The 18,233-nt window shown below is 40.2% G+C and overlaps 2 protein-coding genes across 2 annotated transcripts in view; one reads left to right on the top strand and one right to left on the bottom strand.

Annotated features, from left to right (window-relative positions):
• Positions 1 to 12,243, bottom strand: part of pear1 (platelet endothelial aggregation receptor 1) — a 62,181-nt gene extending 49,938 nt beyond the window's left edge. Inside the window, exon 1 of the mRNA XM_024258290.2 lies at positions 11,779 to 12,243. The gene's annotated coding sequence lies outside the window, so the exon portion shown is untranslated. The remainder of the gene's footprint in view (positions 1 to 11,778) is intronic.
• Positions 12,244 to 14,549: 2,306 nt separating this feature from the next.
• gpatch4 (G patch domain containing 4) overlaps positions 14,550 to 18,233 on the top strand; it is a 5,453-nt gene continuing 1,769 nt past the window's right edge. Inside the window, exons 1-5 of the mRNA XM_024258644.2 lie at positions 14,550 to 14,811; positions 16,764 to 16,839; positions 16,906 to 16,979; positions 17,052 to 17,144; positions 17,213 to 17,326. Of these exons, the coding sequence (XP_024114412.2) occupies positions 14,638 to 14,811; positions 16,764 to 16,839; positions 16,906 to 16,979; positions 17,052 to 17,144; positions 17,213 to 17,326 (531 nt within the window). The 5' untranslated portion in view covers positions 14,550 to 14,637. The remainder of the gene's footprint in view (positions 14,812 to 16,763; positions 16,840 to 16,905; positions 16,980 to 17,051; positions 17,145 to 17,212; positions 17,327 to 18,233) is intronic.

Here is an 18,233-nt window from a genome sequence, read left to right as displayed (position 1 = left end):
ACAGCTCTTCTAATGGGACTTGATGGCAGCTTTTCTTTTTTTCTTTCTGCAGCTGCTGCAAGCAGGAAACAATTTTATCCGCTTTATTTTCTCTTTTTTTTCTTAGGACAAACCTGCAGACCCGTTTCGGACGCAGAATGACAAAAAGAACTCGAGCGGCGGCCGCAGATCGCCATATTAGCGGGTAAGATCTCTGCTTTCGATCAGAAATCATCTGGAGTCGTAAAACGGCGAGAAACGAGGCTAAGGTGATTTAAAGCAGCCGCGTGCGATAGGCCTGCAGCTTACCGGCCTTATTATCGCAGAGCCATTCTTTCACGTAAAACCGCACAGAGCTGCCTCAAACTTCCCCTCAGATGGGCCTCGTCCTGCAGGCATCTGGAAGTTAAAGTCCTTTTTTTTCTCTTCATGAAAGCTGGAGCCACGTGTGCAGCCTGAACCTCGCAGTTCTCCTTACCTCTGGTTCTACCAGCGTTTCCCAGAAGTGTCACCAGACTGAAGCTGTTTCAGCCCCACGAGGGGGGGTGAAGCACTAATTCACTCTGTCTGCCCCCCTCCCAGGCTTATGGAAGATGAAAGGAGCATTTATGGGGGTTTCTTGGGGAGACAGGTCCCTCTCAAAAAGTCTGTCCATAGATTTATGAACACATTTAAAGGAAAACTCTGATGTGACGTAAGCTTTTTTTTAACTTTAATCATTGTCAGATTTCTACCTCTGGCTTCATTGAATTAAATGGAGAAAAAAAAAAGTTCAGTTTAGAGATTTAACTACTGAGGATTTCTAACTGCAGAGATAATCCTACTTTCATCAAAATGTACAAACACACACACTTTTAAAACATTTTTATTGTACTTTTTCTGAAGTTTTATCAAGCTTTCTATAAAATTTGTTCTTTCAGGCGTGTTAATAGCATAACAGTTTAAAAAAAAACATTCTAAGGATTTTTCACCTTCCTACAATCTGATGTTGCTTGAACTATGACTTTAGAAAGAAAATCTGTAAGAAAAAAAAATGTTCTTATAAAATTTGCTATCTCAAAATAGTCTCAAACGCATTTTGAGTTTGTCTCACAATCATCTCACGGCGGTCCCAAACTCATCCCCAATTAATCTCAAACCATCTTGAATTCATCTCAAATTCAGCTTATGTTCATCTCATCTCTATTTGATCTGAACTCACCTTGAGTTCATCTCAAACTCATCTCAAGTTCATCTCAAACTCATCTCAAGTTCATTTCAGACTCACCTCAAGTTCATCTCAAACTCATCTCAAGTTCATTTCAAACTCACCTCAAGTTTATCTCAAACTCATCTCAAGTTAATTTCAAACTCATCTCGAGTTAGTCTCAAACTCATCCCAAGTTTGTCTCAAACTCATCACGAGTTTTTCTCAAACTCATCTCCAGTTAGTCTCAAAGTCATCTCGAGTATATCTCATACTCATCTCGAGTTCGTCTCAAACTCATCTCGAGTTTTTCTCAAACTCATCTCGAGTTTTTCTCAAACTCATCTCAAGTTCATCTCAAACTCATCTCGAGATTGTCTCAAACTCATCTCGAGTTTTCTCAAACTCATCTCGAGGTAACAAAATGTTGAGCAATATTGGAGCTATTCAACCGAAAAGATTGTATCCAGATTCCAGCTCAGACGAGGAAAACAAAGACATCCATGGATCTATTTGTCTATGAGTGGCTGCATCATAATGGAGCACCACAAGTGGGATCTTTTTCAAACAGCACAATGATTTAAAAAGTACTTTAAAAAATACTTAGAAATGTAATTTTGAGCTTATTTTCTTTATATATGTACTCCATTATTAGAATAAACCCAAAAGTTGTAGCATTATCTGCTTTTTTTCTCTTCATCTTTTTATCAGTTCGGCATAAATTTACCAATAAACCAATAAACTAAACAGAAACCTATCTTTAGTTCAGATAATATTGTGTTTTGGAAAAATGTGAGGAGAAACTTTGATTTATCCACTAAATGAGAGCTGACCTCTGACCTCAGCAGGATTTCCTGGCCCTGCAGGAACAGTGAAGTGAAAAGTGGAGCTGGTCTTGTTAACGTGACACCTGCAGATCGGTCCCACACAGCGGGGCGATGGGAAGGGACAGGAGTCAGACACCAGCCCCCAAACAGGACATCCTGGGCAAAAAGCAGAGACTGGGGGGGCACAGAGGGGTCCTGCAGTTCATCATCACACTGACGACTCCAGGAAGCCAAATCTTTGCTTTCTCTGGAAGTGCAGAAGCAAACAGGAGCAACAGGAAAGGCAGCAGGTCGCTGCGCTTCCAGCCTCCCAACCAAACCAGTTTATTTATCGGCTAACAAGCAGCTCTGCTGTTTACGCGCTAAGATGAAAAAGCTTTCCTGCGTTTTATTGACTGTAACTCTGGCTCATTAATATCTGAGCACTGAATTATATCCTGTTATTTCCGTAACAAAGAGAGTGAAGGTAAACACTCTCCTGCAGCTCCACTCTCCCTTTCTCCTCCCTCCAGTGGAAGGGAAGCCGGGACAAACAATGGGAAGCTGAGAGGAAACATCTTGCATGCTCATCCAGCTCCACAGCCTCTTCCTCTGACACATAAATAGATGTGAGTTCTTCTACTCCTACTGGTTACTTTCTACAAACAATCTTCTTTTTTTTCTTGGAAGAGCTGTTTTTGAGAAGCTGAGACAAACTGATGCTTTTTTATTTTGTCCTTTCTTGGGCTTCGAGCTGAAGTGGCTCAGAAAATGGAGCAAGAAGAAAAAGGGGGGAAAATGAGGCAAGATGGACGAGTGATTTCAAAACAGCTGCTGGAGTGGAGCTGAAGAAAAACACCCCGAGTTCCTGCAGGTCATGCCCACGAGTGCCAAGCATGACATCAAGGCCTGCTGCACGTGTTGAGCGGGAACTTCTCATCTGAGAGCGACAAAGATTACACACATGCTGACAGAGAGTCATTCTCCTGCAGAAACACCACGAGAGCCGCCGCAGCAGAAAAAATAAAACTTTAATGAACAATGTCTCCACTGGAGCTCCACCCATCGCCAACATGAAGCCACGCCAGGAAGGACCTTCACCGCAGCGCTCTGTGGTCACTGCGGCCCCTCCTCCATTTCCAGCCCCAAACCCCCCGACCCCTGCTTCTTTACGACGGCGGATTGGAGCCAGCGGAGCTGTACGTGCTCCCCAGCCGGAGCGGAGTGAGCCCCCGAGCTGCAACCCAATCTGCTCTAAATGATGTGCACGGCTGCACAGCACATGTGCTGCGAGGCTTACATAAGCCTGTGGTAGAACATTCACCAGAGCCACCTTCCTCCGGATCTGTTGTCCTCATCGCTGCTATTTTTACATCACTCCGAAACTCTTCAGGAACGATTCTGACGGTTCTTCTTGAAACTTCTGGACTCAGAGAACCATCAGAGTTTGCATAAAGAGGCGGATGTCCTTCAAACATCACCCCCATCAGCTGTGAAATTCCATCTGAGTGATTCAAGACTGAATGTTTGAACCTGAACGTTGGTGACGAACCGTTCCTGTCCAGTTAGAAGCTGCTCTAAAGTTTGTGATTCTGTTTTTTGTCTTTCAGTTACACCCTTTCGGGGTCTTCATCCTCCTCCCTCACACCAACCAACTGAACTAAGACTAACTAGTCGTGACTAATCGACTAATCTTGTCAGCCCTGGTGGAGAATCCGCTAGTTTTCCAAAATAAAACTTCCTTCAGAATCAGATTAGAAATAAAGTGTGAAAAAATGTAGGTTTTGTTGCTTTTTCTCTGCAGTCTGATTGGGGAACATTCGATCCTGACAGCTCCAAACTCAGCATCATCACCGTTCCTCCTCAACACCTGTCCAAACCATCTCAGTCTGCATCCCTGCATTTATCTCCAAAACATCTTCCATGAACTGCTCCTCTGATGGATCCATTCATGGTCCTATACATCCTGGTCGCTTCTAAAGAAAACTTCAACATCTTCAGTTCTGCATCCTGTCTATTTGTCAGAGTCTCTAAACCAACAACATGATCACAGATCCAGATCATGAGACTCACATGGAGTCAGCATACATACGTAGCTTTGGATTTCCACAGCATTAGTTTGAGCTCACAGCAGAGGAGGTATTCAGGCTGTTCACTCCAGAAACAAAAATGTAAAAGAATGTTTGCATAAACCGTAGATCAGATTATATTCTGACAAAATGCCTCAAGCGTTCCAAACTTTGGAGAAAAACACAAAATTGTTCCTTTAAAGTTCAGATTTTTCAGCAAATCATCAGTTTTTTAACTCAAATCTAAAAGCCAAACACTAATTTTTAGAGATTCTGGGACGGAAGTGGTTTGTTAGACGATCTTCTCTGGCCAGAGAATCGCCCGCAGCGATTCCATGTCTGGTAGAACACATTTAAGGCACAAAGGTAATTCTATAGGATTCTGGTGCGATGGATAACCCAAACGACGGCCTCGGGTTCGGCCGTCTGCTCCTCAGGTTGAACCGCGTCGAGAAAAGCTGCGGCTTCAAACGAAAACACAGCTTCACTCTGCGGTCGCCACAAACTGCAGAAATGTTCAGGATCAGATTCATCTTAAAGACTCCGACCACAGCGCCGCTTTCCTCATCAATTCCACCTCCCTCCAGCGCCGCGCCGTCGTCATCCACAACATCTCAGAGAGGCTGAATGAAATCAAAGCTTCTTCAGGGTGAACAGATGTCCGGACGTCACATCTGCAGCTGTCCAGAACTTTCCTGTGAAAGCGCCGATCTCTGGATCTGACAGCTGAGGCTTTCAGAAGAACCCAGACCAACTTCTCACAAAGCTGATCCATATCAGGGTTGGAGAAGATTTTGTGGGTTCTTGAAGCTATTTAGCATCATTCAAGATGAAAACATTTTGAGCACAGAAGAATACGGACACAGCTTTCCAGATGGATTAAAAAAAACAGTTTTATGCTTTTAAATGATTCATAAACCAATTGAGCCTCAAACCACAACATGACCTTCAAAAAACTATCAGAAATATGACAACAGAACGTTTAAACTGAAAGCTGAGATGATGAGAAGAAGACTAACGATGAAACCTCGCCGAGCTGCATCAGAAAGAGCAGAAAACCATCTGTGCTGATCCAAATCCAGTTCAGAAGGTGAAGTTTTGTTTTTTATTGATCCAGAATCACATTCAGGAGAAAAAAGTGAATTTCTTTGTCTCCTGAGATGATTTAAGGTCATTTGAATTTGGCAAGTTGGTTTCAGGTGGGAGCTTCTATGATTTATAAAACTGTTTTCCTTCTCAGAGTTACATAATGTGTTTTCATGTGTCTGTCTTAGACTGGGATGATCCTGCAGACTGAGGCCGGCGGGTGCAGAATGCCAAACAAATGCTTCACATTCATTTTCTCCGGTTTGATTTCACACTTCTGCCAGTTTTCTGACAGAAATGAACACTTACACTTTATTCCACTGGTTGATTATTTATCACAAGTGTCACCAATGAACTTCTGCTGCTGATATTCTTTATTATTGGTACCTTCCTTCTTTCTGGTATTTCTTTGCCTCCATATTTGTTTTTAACCACATTCTTTTATGTAAACATTTACTCAACTGTTACACAGTTTAAAATCTACTTTAGTGTCTTTTTGTTGCTTTTCGCCATTGTTATGTTTGGGTGCTTTTGGATGAAGGACTACTTTGGGCTTAAACTCTGACATGTTTTACAGTTATGATCTATGTTCTGTAGATGCTCTGTCCTTGAATCCTAGACTAAACTATGAACTTAACATGTTTATAGTTAGTCAATTCCTCCAGCATCATAGTTTGTCCCTCTCAAGAATCTACTGTGTGCTGGGGGTTTGTTTCTGACTGAAAAGGTTCCTGTTTGTCATCTGTCTGCATTCACACTGTTGCTGAACTGCACCAGAGTTCACTTCACTTCAGGACTGAGAGTCTTCAGTCTTCAAGAGTTCACTTGCATCTGGATCGAGGTTGTATTCAGACTGGACATAATTAAAGTGAACCAGAGTTTGTTTCCCACGATAATCTGGAACGAATGTTCAGTCTGAATACAACCAAGTGGACCCTGATCCAGAATCAGGAACCGCTCTCTGTTCCATCTTTTAAGGTGGTCTTGGTTCGTTTCCAATTGGACTGAACTCTGATTCGTTCTGAGTTTCCTGAGAGGGAATAGACTCCATGCTCGGAGTGGAACAACTGCACCAAAACGGCCACAGTAGCCGAGCATTATGAAACGTAAACGGAGAACTGCAGACAAACATAAAGCGACCATGAAACACAACAACTCATTGAAATGTGGTCAGATGAACATTATGATAACTTTTAGCGTGATAGACATTGTTTCTTACTCTGTCTTTCACTGAGCGGTTTGATCCGGTATTTTAAGTGTTTCCATTGTAAAATGGACCCATTAAACAGGACCGACCCGTATCTCTTGAGGTTCTCATGTTGTAGGTCTATAGAAAAATAGAACGGGACGGTTGGGGTGGAGCCGCTGTTACCACCCGTTGATTGGCAGAAAGTGGCGGCATTAGAAAACACCAGTATAGCGTTAAGCTAACGTTTCTGTTTCCTCCTTACAGCGTTATTCTTCCATCTTCTTCTAAACAACATTCAATTCCTGTTTTACACTATTTACAAAACGTAAAGCAAGATAAAGACGAGCTGCTGGATGACCTCCATTGTTGTAGCTTTTCTATTTGTCGCACTACAATTACACACTAGCAGTCTGTACCACACATGCACCATGAAAACAAACTGCTCAGTGAAAGTGAGGCACAACTGAGTAGAAACGCTTAACTGGACCGTACCGTACCACTCCTTACTGTACCGGACCTCTCGGTGGAAACGAGGGTTACGTGTCATAAACTCTTATAAACGTACTTTCTTAGCCGTTCTCTCCTCAGTAACCATTATGCAGCACGCCTCCACCGGACCAAAATGTAAATAAGGGTTTCCCCTGATATTGATACATAAGTTCAAAATCAGAAATATAAAGTTTGAGGAAGTGAACTATCCCGACAAGGATTGCAAAGCTTAGCACTTCTCTCGTTGCTTTGCCCCGCCCTCGTAACTCCTGACCAATGACTGAAAAGATCTTTAGTCATGTGCTTTTGGTAACAAGCTTTATTCAAGAACCGAAATCTCTGGTTGATGCAGACCAATGCAAGGTTCAGGATTTGGTCCGGATCAACTGATTCTTCCAGTCTGAATACTCCTTGAGGGTCTAATTTTCAAAAGAACCGGAATTCTCTTCCATGTGGATCGAAAGTCTTTTCTTCGGAAGGACCAGAGTTAACTTGTGGGCCTGCACTAGAGTCTCCCGAACAAAGCAAACTTTTTGAAACAACAAACTCTGGAGAGCCAATCAGACCACAGTGAAAATGCTCTAAAAGATCCAAATAGTTTCAATTTTTACTTTAGATCAGCTAGACCCGGTCATGACTGACTCAGGTTAAATGTCATGGTCTGACCTGGAATCAGGAGGACCCTGAACCACAGAGCCAAAGTCTAAAGACACACAAAAAAATTTAAAATTATTTAAAAAAGAAACTTTGGAGCTTCTTTGCCGCCATTCGTCTTTGCTAAATGTTTTCTGCTGGTCTTCAGGTCGACGTCGGGCCGCGTCCTTCATCAGAGGTATTTATAGCTGCAGAATCTCCAAATAGCTCCAACTTCAAAGAGCTGCTGGTTCCCTCCGTAAAGTCAGACTCTGTCTGACATGAACAGCCTTGTATGGCCTTCTACTGCAGAAGATAAAACCGTTTTCCATAAAGACGGACTAAAACAAAACAAAAAAAACAAGTGGAGTCACAACAATAAATTCTGTGCAGAACTGCCCCCGTTGTCATGACTACTGCATGTGCAGAGTGAACTGCGGCTGAACTCGGTGTTTGGAAATAAATCCACACAGACAACGGAACATTTAAATGGATTTACATTTCACAATTTATGAAAGTCATAAATCCATAAAGTTACTTTCCTGTCTGAAGATGATAAATGTGTTTGGCTGCGTTTGTTCTCCACTTTCTTATCAAATCTTTTTATTCCATCCACATTAATACTATAATGAAGTCACATAGCATACGGAATGAATAGGTTGATTTAAGCTGTCATCACAGGGTCGTAAATGTGAGCCACGCTATTAAACTGTTGAGAAAAGTTCCTTTAAAGTCTGACTCAGATCATCCCCTCATCTATTTTCATTACATTCTCACTTTTAATCAGAAATATGCTATCTTTAACCTTTTTTTTAACTTTTATAGTGGCAGTAGCTCATCAGATTTTCAACTCTGAGTGGGCGGGACTGTTGGCACGGAGTAAGCCCGCCCTCATTTGCCATCATCCCTTTGTTTACGTGCCACAGATTATAATTTATGTCAGTTTTTTCCAGTGTCATTTTTACGACTTCTTAATTCACAAGCATTTGAATAAAGAAATTCTCAAATGAAATTTTCTTTCTAAATGTCATCAACTATTTTCAGAAAAACAGCAGAAAAATGCAAAAACAACATTTTAAAAACCCCATTCTCATCAGCATTGGTCCCTAGAACTGTTTTTGTCTTTATAACCATAACACTGCTGTTTTCTCCAGTTCACAGCAGGAAATCCGTATATTCTATTTTAATAAAATATATGGTTTTTGTCACCTAACAAGTTTACAAAGTTGCAAAAGAGGAAAAAAATGTCTTTGTTAGTTAAGTTGTAGTATAGTTTAATTTGTAATACCAGCTTTGATTTTGTTTCTTTTTTTGTAATAAAACCAACTTTGACTGAACCAAGAACAGAGCCCTGAGGAACACCTCAAGGTGATGGAGATGAAGAGACTCTGACAGCGAAGCTTCTATCTCTGCTGAACATCGGACCTCCTCTCAGTGAGTCATAGACAGAAGTAGTCTGATAAAGTCCATTTCTTCAGCCTCAAAGTTCTGCATTTGTTTTAAAAAGCTGAATTTACGACGATTTTCTGGCTCCAACGCCTAAAAAATGAAGACTATATTAACAAAATTAACTCAATTTGTCAACAAGCAGCTATGAATTATCTTTAATGGATGCTCCAACAGCCCTTTTTCCAGAACAGAAGCTAAATTCTCTCCAGAGGATCCTTCAAAGACATCAAAAGAAGAAACTCTTCATCCTCATATGAAGGGTGAGTCAGCGGCAGCCGCCGGGTATCAAACGGAGGCTCAAACCACAGCCGCCATGTTTCATGACTCCTCTGTGGCCAGAGGAGCAGCCCACATTAACTCTCCACAACTTCATGAAGTTCAAACGGAGGATGGGAAACAATGGATGCTCTGCTGCGACTCGCATGTCTTCTGGCAGAAGCTGGAAACCTTTTCAAAGCAGAGTTTCCAAAAACAAACCAGAACCAGAGAGGAAGCAGACAGCGATCCAGTTCAGATGGAAAACAGGAAAAAACACTGATTCTAAAGGGAACTTTGTTTACAGCACGAGGCCCAGTTTGTTTTCTTTGTGTCGCTTTGTGTGATGCTGCCACGTCTCTGTGATGTGTGCAGCACGCCGCTGACGGAAAGTCCTCCAATTCCCCAGAACAACGATGCTCCTCGGGATTATTCTACTTCAAATTGTAATCTGGGGAAAATTCTTTGCTGAACTTCAGATTCTCATTTCTGTCTCTAACTGGTCTGAATTAAGACTCAATTTAATCCCAATATTTACTCAATTTAATCCTAATGTAGACTCAATTTAATTCCAATTTAGTCTCAATTTGGTCAGAATTTAGACTCAGTTTAGTCACCATTTAAACTCTATTTGGACTTAATTTAGTCACAATTTAGACTCTATTAGTCTCAGTTTGGTCATTATTTAGTCACAATTTAGTCATAATTTTGCTCACTTTACTCTAAGTTTAATTACAATTTAGCCTAAAGTTAGTCAAATTTAGACTCAATTTAGTCTCAGTTTTGTCACAATCTAGACTCAGTTTAGTCACTAGACTCCATTTGGACTTAATTTAGTCACAATTTAGACTATTTAATCCTAATTTAGAGTTAGTATATTCACAATTTAAACTCAACTAGTCTCGGTTTAGTCGTTATTTAGTCCTTATTAAGCTCAATTTAGTCACAAATTTGACTCAGTTTAGACACAATTTAGTCTTAATTTAGATTCACCTTAATCCCAATTTTGTCTCAATTTAGTCTTTAGTCACAATTTAGACTCGGTTTAATCCAAATTCATTTTCAATTTAGTCAGAATTTAAACCCAACTTAGTCTAAATTTAGTCACAATTTAGTCACAATTTAGTCTCAGTTTAGTCCCCTCATTCAGGAACTTGTTCAAATGTATCTTTGGGTCAGTCAGACTCACTTCATCAGTTTAGTTTTTCTCTCAACGTTTTGTGATTTTTCTAACATAAAATGTTTTTCAGACACTCTTGTTTTTGCAGTTTTTGTTACAGTGTTTAGCAGCAGTACCCCTCACCCCCCCATTGAGAGGAGAATGGGCGTCTGAGTCTTCTGTGGAGTTCTGTCACTGTGAGGCTGGAAGGGCTCAGAGCGATGTGGGGGTAAAGTAGATGTTTTTTCTCATCAAGAGTGATGAAAACTGTTTGGTTTAGTCTTGAACTCAGGATTTGTTATGTCTTTTGTAAGAAGCCCAGAAGATATTTAGATAGATGGATGGATGGATCATTTCAAATAGAATACATTTTTGTAATTTAGCTCATAAAATCATAAACTTTAAGGCTTGTTTGATGTAAAATAAAGTTTAAAATATGTATTTGTGTTAAAAAGACGCTTTAAAAAGATTTCATGTATACAGATCAACCACTGCTGATAACCTGAAGGCCGATGAGCTCAGACATCCACATCTGAGGATTTTAAACCCATTCTCTGGTTCTACAGCATCCCTCAGTTTTCACTCCTCCTGCTGCCTCTAGTCTTTTGTTTCTGCTCCTCCTGTGGGGTCAGGGTCAAAGGGTCAGGGTCCTCCTCAGTCTTTGTGTTGGAAAAGTGATTTGTCCAACAAAGTAGTGTTGCTGTTTATTCCTGGCTCTTCTAAAGAGGTCGTCACTTCTGGACAAAGTAAACAAGAAGCCTCTTTTCTGCAGAAACCTTAGTGGACCATCGTTTCCATGGAAACGTCCTCCCAAAGGCTTCATCAGGTACATTTGTTGCTTTTAAACTTTTCATATTTGTTGACAAACCCAACTTCACCTGATAAATCTCAAAAACTGCTTCGTGTTTTTCTCATGAATGCATAAAAAGCAGCTCATTCTCTGTAGAATCCATTTTCAGTTTCGTAAAAAAGACGAAACAAACCGAGCAGATGAGGCTCCAGATCAACCTTTAAAGTCAAAAAACTCCAGGAAACTTCATAGAAAGCTGGACTGTCTCCTGATCGCATCACTGTTCAACAAACTCAGTTTATTTTATCTCAAACTTGATCTAGTTTGACTTTAATAAACATGTTTTTGCTGCATGTCAACAAAAAGGGAAACAAACATTTAACAAACAAAGATCCAAACCACAGAAGTGTTGCAGGAAAAATCACAGCAGTGAAAAAAGTAATCTGCTGTTGTCTCAGAATGGAGCCTGGAGGATTTTTAAGAAAAAAAAGTGAGAAATCTCCAGAAATCAGAAACCTAACGTTTCATGACGTCAATATTTGACAGATCGGATCGATGCTAAACTCCAGGAGATCCACAGCCTCTGAGAAGAAGCGGAGACCCGAATCTCTGCGGATCTTCTTAAGTTTGGATCCTCTGAAGCGCGCTCGCGGCTGCGCGCTGGCTGCGCGCGCGGCGCCAGACTCACCTCCGCCGGAGTTTCTGCGCCGCTCGGGTCGGGATTTCACTCCAAACCGGTCCCGGAGAAAGATCCCGTTCAGTCCCGACGGACCTCACCGAAGCAGAATCTGTTTTTGTCAAAGTAGCTGCTTCCAAACGGGGGAGGGTCCAGAGAGGCGAGGAAAGTGGAAAATGTGTGACAGGCGATGGAGGAGGAGGAAGAGGAGGAGGAGGAGGAGGAGGGATGGAGCGGAGAGGAGGTCTGGGAGGTCCTGGGGGAGATGGGGAGTATTGTTGCTGCTCTCGGCCGCCTGCAGACCTCCAGACGGGCGCGTGACTGCGGGGTTTTTTGACATTTATTGGGGTTCCACGTCAAACCTGAAACCACGAGGAGGCAGTTGGAGTTTGGGGGGTCCGTGTCTGAATTTAGATGCAGATTTAAAAATAACAAAAACAATTTGTTTTACTGAATGGACTCCAGGTCTTTTGTAATTAAATTTTACTAAGAAATAAACTAAATAAAACTGCTAGAAAACTTTGAAAATTGCCTTTTTCAGATGGAGAAAAAGCCCCGATCATGACCCCTCCTCCACCGTACTCAGAGTAAAACTGAAGGAGAATTTGAACTGAATAAAAGCAAATTGAAACTTTCAAAGTGTAAAACTCAGCATTTGCTATTTGGTAAAGCACAGAGGTGGAGGGTTAATGATGAGGGCTTGTTTTGTATTGTGAACGTTGTGTTTTTAACATGTTCTTGTGTCATTTCTCTCATGATAGAGGTCATATAAAGAAAATTATTTAGTTATTTATTCCCCCAAAACTGTTGAGAACCAGGATAAATCAAAAATAAATGGTTGGAAAAAAGTTTTAAAACACCATTTTTGTTGCACCACTAATGTTAGAGGCTGAGTAGGATGGATGAAGGGAAGTGGGGGCGGGCTTACTTTGAACCAACAGTTCCATCCACAACTCAGGCAAATTTCTAAGGGATTTCTGCCGCTCTGCAGAACTTATGTCCCAGAAAACCATGCAGGTTTTTTGGTTTTGGCTAAAGTAAAATCATAACCAAAATTCATCTAAAAAAAGCGCTTTAAAAAATAGATCAAACGTTCATCAGAGTCCCACTTCCACTCAAAGTTTTTCTGTGAGCCCGTCTGTCTGAAACTGGGTCACAAAACAGAACAATGATCCAAACAGCATCAAATCTACACAGACGTCCACAAACAGGAAGTAAAGTTTGTTTTCTCCTCTCCTGCTGGCTCTCGGTTGTGTTTTGGACACATTTTCTGACCTGAAGTCAGCAGTTTTTACTTCCATCTAGCATCTCCACCCACGAGAAGATGAGTCCTGATTTGTCAGACAGCTTTCCAATGGCTCTGAGTTTAAGCAGATTCTCACTCGTTGACTCATTTCTGAATTGACAGCTGAGTGATGGTCTCCTCAGGATGAGCAGCTTGTCCACAGTGACTCTTTTCCTCCCTGCTGGCACAGATAAACAGCCTGCCGGAGCGAACATCCTCGCTGCTCGGAGGCCAGACGGTTTCCTGCAGGTCGCAGAGGCAGCGGTCCCTCATCCTGGGGGGGTCTGTGTCACTGAAACTGATTCAGAACATCAACATGTTCATGAACACGGCCAGTCTGTGGAGCACCAAACGGCATTCCTGACGGTCACATCAAACTGGACCCACCATCAGGAAAATATACGGAAATTATTGTAAATGAAGCAACAAAAATGTGTTTTGTCACAAAATCATGACAACATGAAGTCTTACATTAACACACGCTTGGAGGATTCTCTTTTATTTGGAACACTGAAGCACTTTATTCCAGAGGAATAGTTAGATTTTTAATCTAATAAGAGAAATGAAGACAAAAATAACTATGATTTGGTTTATTTGTTTATTTTAAGCATTAAAAAGCTCTCTTAAACAGCTTTTTCATGCTCAGAAAAATATCTCTCGGGGAGTTAAAATAAAACTTAATTGAAGAATAGTTAACAAAGTAAAAAGATAAATTATTTAATTGCTTCAATAAACGTTTTTATTCTGTTTTGGTGTAAAGTGCTGCCACCTGCTGGTTAGACACGTTTTGAAGACTGAAAATACATTTTTCTGTCACTTTGAATAAGTCTAAATAAATATATCAGCTGTTTAAAAAAACACATGTAGATGGTTAAATATATATTTTTAGGATGTTTAGAAGCCCAAACTATCAAAAGGTCACAGTTTTATTTCTAAACTAAAACTACAAATTTGATCAAATTGAAATTTGCAACTGAAAATAACAAAAAAATGTAGAAAAAAAAGAAAAAAGAAAAGAAGATAAAACCAACCTAAAATTATCAAGATTACTTTTTTCTTTTAAAAAGCCACAAATCTAATTTTTATTACACTAAAGAGGGTATAAATTGTCACATTTAAATGACGTTTCTTTCTCTTTCTGATGGTTTTCAGTATTACATTCAGATGTCTTCTATATTGTCAGACTAAAAAAAAGTAAAGTAATTGATGCTTTAAAATCATTAAATGGACACAAATTAAAACTTCCATACTCCTGATTGTCTTTAAATCAACATATTGGTAAATTTAAATGTCTTTGATTGAAAAACTAGTGACTTTAAAACATGGAAGATCATTTTTGTTGTCTCATTTAATGTTAAAATGAACACTTTTGAAGTCAGTTTCCCATGTGCTTAATCTAATAATTTGAAAACCGACTAAATGACACACCGGAATACTGATTGCTGTGACCAGAAGTTTTTGACTGTAGTAGTTCATTTTCTCCAGCAGAGGGCAGTGTTGCTCGGTAACCAGTGGTTTGGCTTATTTTATTTCATTTATTTATTTTATATGATTTTTTTGCATACTGTTCACTTTTACATATCAATATGTTTTTTACTGAAAATAGAAAAAAATCTATTATAAATAGAGCAGAAAACATATATTTAGCAAGTGTCTTTCTTCTTCGTCTGTATTTCATACCGGAAGACGAAGAAAAAGGACTTCCGGTGTCATGCCGGCTCCGTCTTGAGCCTCGTGGGTTGAAGAAAAGGCCACTGCAGGTTCGTGAAGTCCGGGTTCTGTTCGTAATGAGGGGCGGTGAAGCTGTCGGAACCCGGTGGTTAATGATGAGGGTGGTTTAGGTGTTAGTTTGGGGGATTTAGTCGGTTTCGTCCGCTTGGAAGAATATCGAGCCTCTTCTCCTTATTAAATCAGAGTTTTTCTAGTCAAAAACATTTTTAAAAAGTGGCATCTGTTGTTTTGTGTCACGAAATGTAGCTCAGTTTTAAATCTGTTGGATTTACGCGGAACTTTAAAGACTGGTCGTCTAAGTTTAAAAGGAAAATACATAAAGTTAAAATGAAAATGTGACACATTACATAACAGACAGGAGCTTCATTAAAAAGGAAATGTTTGCTGAACTCAGAACATATCCTTGAGGAACACCACAGGATAAATTAGCTGATAAAGGCGAATTGTAACAGTAAAGCTTCTATCTCTGCTGATTTTCTTTCTTTAAACATTTTGCTGCCTGTAAGTAAACAGAGTAAAAACAAAATGATGTCAGAAGTCTCGAATACGTTTAGAATTTTATTCAGTTTAATCCTCTGACTACACTTGTAATGAAACTTTCAACTGATTCTTTTTTTTAAAGTTTTTTTGTTTTGTGGCCTGTTTACATGACAAAACATAAACAATACCACACCACCATCCTCCCTCCACCAAACTTCACTCTTTGCTCAGTGCAGTCAGACAAGACCATTCTCCTGAAAGGTGCCAAACCTAAAAGCATCCACCAGGTTTCCAGATGTAGAGGTGTGATTTTATATTTATTTATTTTTTCACATCTGCATGCAGTTGGAAACCTGCATTCCTTGAAGCTCCATTTACTGTTTATAGGATAATAACCTGAAGGTCTTGTGGAGTTTGGAGGTCATATAGTTGTAAATAAAAATGTGCTTATTTATTGGATGATTTAACAACATAAAGAGTCTCTTGATGGACCTTTAAAGAAGCAGTTAATGTGTTTTTGGTGTCAGCTGTGATGACAAATGCAGAAGTTGTCGATTCTTCCTAAACTCTTTTGTGTTCATACATGTGATCAAAGTCAGTTGAACCTGACTGAGCATCAACAGAAAAACCTCACTGAATTTTAAATTCTTAATGGTTTATGGTTTTTATTGCATTAGGTTTCAATTTCTGAATATATTTTGGAATTATTATAATTTTAAATAATATTTTAAGTTTTTTAACTAAAAGATTTTTATTTTTTTTAGGTTTTTATTCTTTTATTTGTTTTTATGTTTGTGTGGTGATTGCAAGCAGCTGACCGCGCTTAAATTTCCTTCGTGATTATTAAAGCTTCTATTCTATTCTATTCTATTCTATTCAATTTCTCTCATCAGTGATTCTTCTGATCAGCCCTCCGTTTTTTTAAGACAAATATTAAATGTGGAGTCCCACATTTTGGATACTTTTAGATGCACATTTATCTCCGATTAAATGTTAGAAGTAAAGTGGCTAAACTAAAATTGCTTTTATTAATATAAATTATATAATAATGTGAATGTTATTTTGTTCAATTTTATTGTCTGATTTTACTTATTGTGGTAAATTGGGGGGTTATACAATTGAAGCTAATTTACTGCAGAAAAGTCTTATTTAGATAATACATGCAGCTGTGTGTAGAAAAAATATGAATACATTATTTATTAAGTTACAACTTTTGAAATTTAAGGATTTAGTGGTTCAGCAAATGTTATTATGCATGCTTAAAGTAAAAAATTATTTATTTTGAACCAGGCCCTTCATGCTGTGAAGCAAGAGTGTTAACCACTGCCCCACCGTGCAGCCATGAAAGAAACAAAGAAATACAACGAGAACATGTTTAATTTATGTATCTGCTTTAGCAGAGACAACTGCAACAATTCATGCAAACTCAGACAGAATCATCGCAGCTCAAAGTTGTAGTTTTTTGTTTGAGATCATCATTTGTTTGTGTTTTTATGTTCAGATGGCGAACATGTCGGAGAAAAGCCGCGGTGCCGCGTTTGCAGAGCAGCAGCTTCTGCGTCACGGCTGGGAACACGGTGAGATTCTGACCCTCTCAATCGCATCCTCCTGCAGGTGTGTCACTGACCCCGCCCTCTCTGCAGGTAAAGGCCTGGGCCGTGCAGAAAATGGCATTTCGGAGCCCATCAAAGTGAAAGTGAAGTGTGACAAAGGAGGAGTGAGTTGGTCTTGTGTTTTCTGGCAGTCTGAGCTCCTGCTTTGGTGTGGGGCTGACCCTCTCTGTCCTCAGGTGGGCCACAGGGAAGGAGAGCAGTTCAGCTTCCACTGGTGGGATCACGTCTTCAACAAGGCCTCGTCCAGCCTGCAGGTCCAGGCCCATCAGGTGGGGTCAACACTTACTGTCACAAGTCAGACGATTGAGGCTGTTTGTAACGAGTTTCTGTGGTTCAGGACGGAATCGAGGTGAAGAAGACGACAGAGGAGGAAGAGGGCGGCAGCATCTCCAACAGGAAACCGCGGAAGGCTGCGCTGGCGAGAGACAAACTGTACGGATGCTTCGTGAAGGTCAGACTTTTGGGATTCATTCTGAAAGTTCCTTGTTTGGAAAAGGCTCAGGCGACAGGTGTAGTAAATACTTTCTGATTTCAGCCTCTCTGGATATGACAGAAATAGATGCAGTTGTTCTGGTTTAAATTCCAACTCCGATCACATTTTCATCCATTTTCAAAGTATTCCCAGTGGTCTTTTAGTGATGTTCCAATCTGATCACATGGTTTAGCATGTTTGGAAATGTGGCCAATTTTGCACCTGTTTGGATGCATGTCAAATCCACTTGTGCGTTCATAAACCTGCAACTCCCGCCATGTGTGGGAGGAGCTAAAATCAAAAGTTTGTCCCCTCATGGCTACATCATAGAAGAACACATGGATAATGTTGAGAGATCAGGTTTGTTTATTTTGAAGAGCTCTGTAAAGGTGTCATGAGGTCATTCAAAAACTCTCAGTACAGTGGGCTTCACCATTTGCTGAATGATGGTCACTTTCAGCGGTACTTCTGTCTCTTTTGATGACTTGCTGTCCTGCATTAGTCCAAGGAGATAAAAAAAACTAAAAGAAAATTAGATGAGTTTTTCATTTTTGCCTTCATACAAATAAGAAAATGATCTTAAAGTTCAGGAGGAGAAATATCTTCAACTCTATGTTGGTTTTGGACTCCACCCACTAATCGCATCACTGAAAACGCCACGGGCCAAAGCTGAGTTCCTGATTGGTTGATTTGATCAGAATTCTCTGCCAAAGTTTGGATATTTGAACTTGTGCCATGTGGTGGTGCCACCTGCTAGAGAACTGCACTGGAAAATCTGTACATAGACTTAATATTGAAACCGGACGCCCCTGATGGGTGATTCGCGTTTGGCAAAAACTCTTCACGAACACACCTCTGAATGAGTTAATCGTAGAAAGACATCCAG

The sequence above is a fragment of the Oryzias melastigma genome, linkage group LG16 (assembly GCF_002922805.2).
Source record: "Oryzias melastigma strain HK-1 linkage group LG16, ASM292280v2, whole genome shotgun sequence".
Classification (NCBI taxonomy): Eukaryota; Metazoa; Chordata; class Actinopteri; order Beloniformes; family Adrianichthyidae; genus Oryzias; species Oryzias melastigma.
Note: the sequence above shows the minus strand (reverse complement) of the source record. Positions and strands in the feature narration are given on the sequence as shown.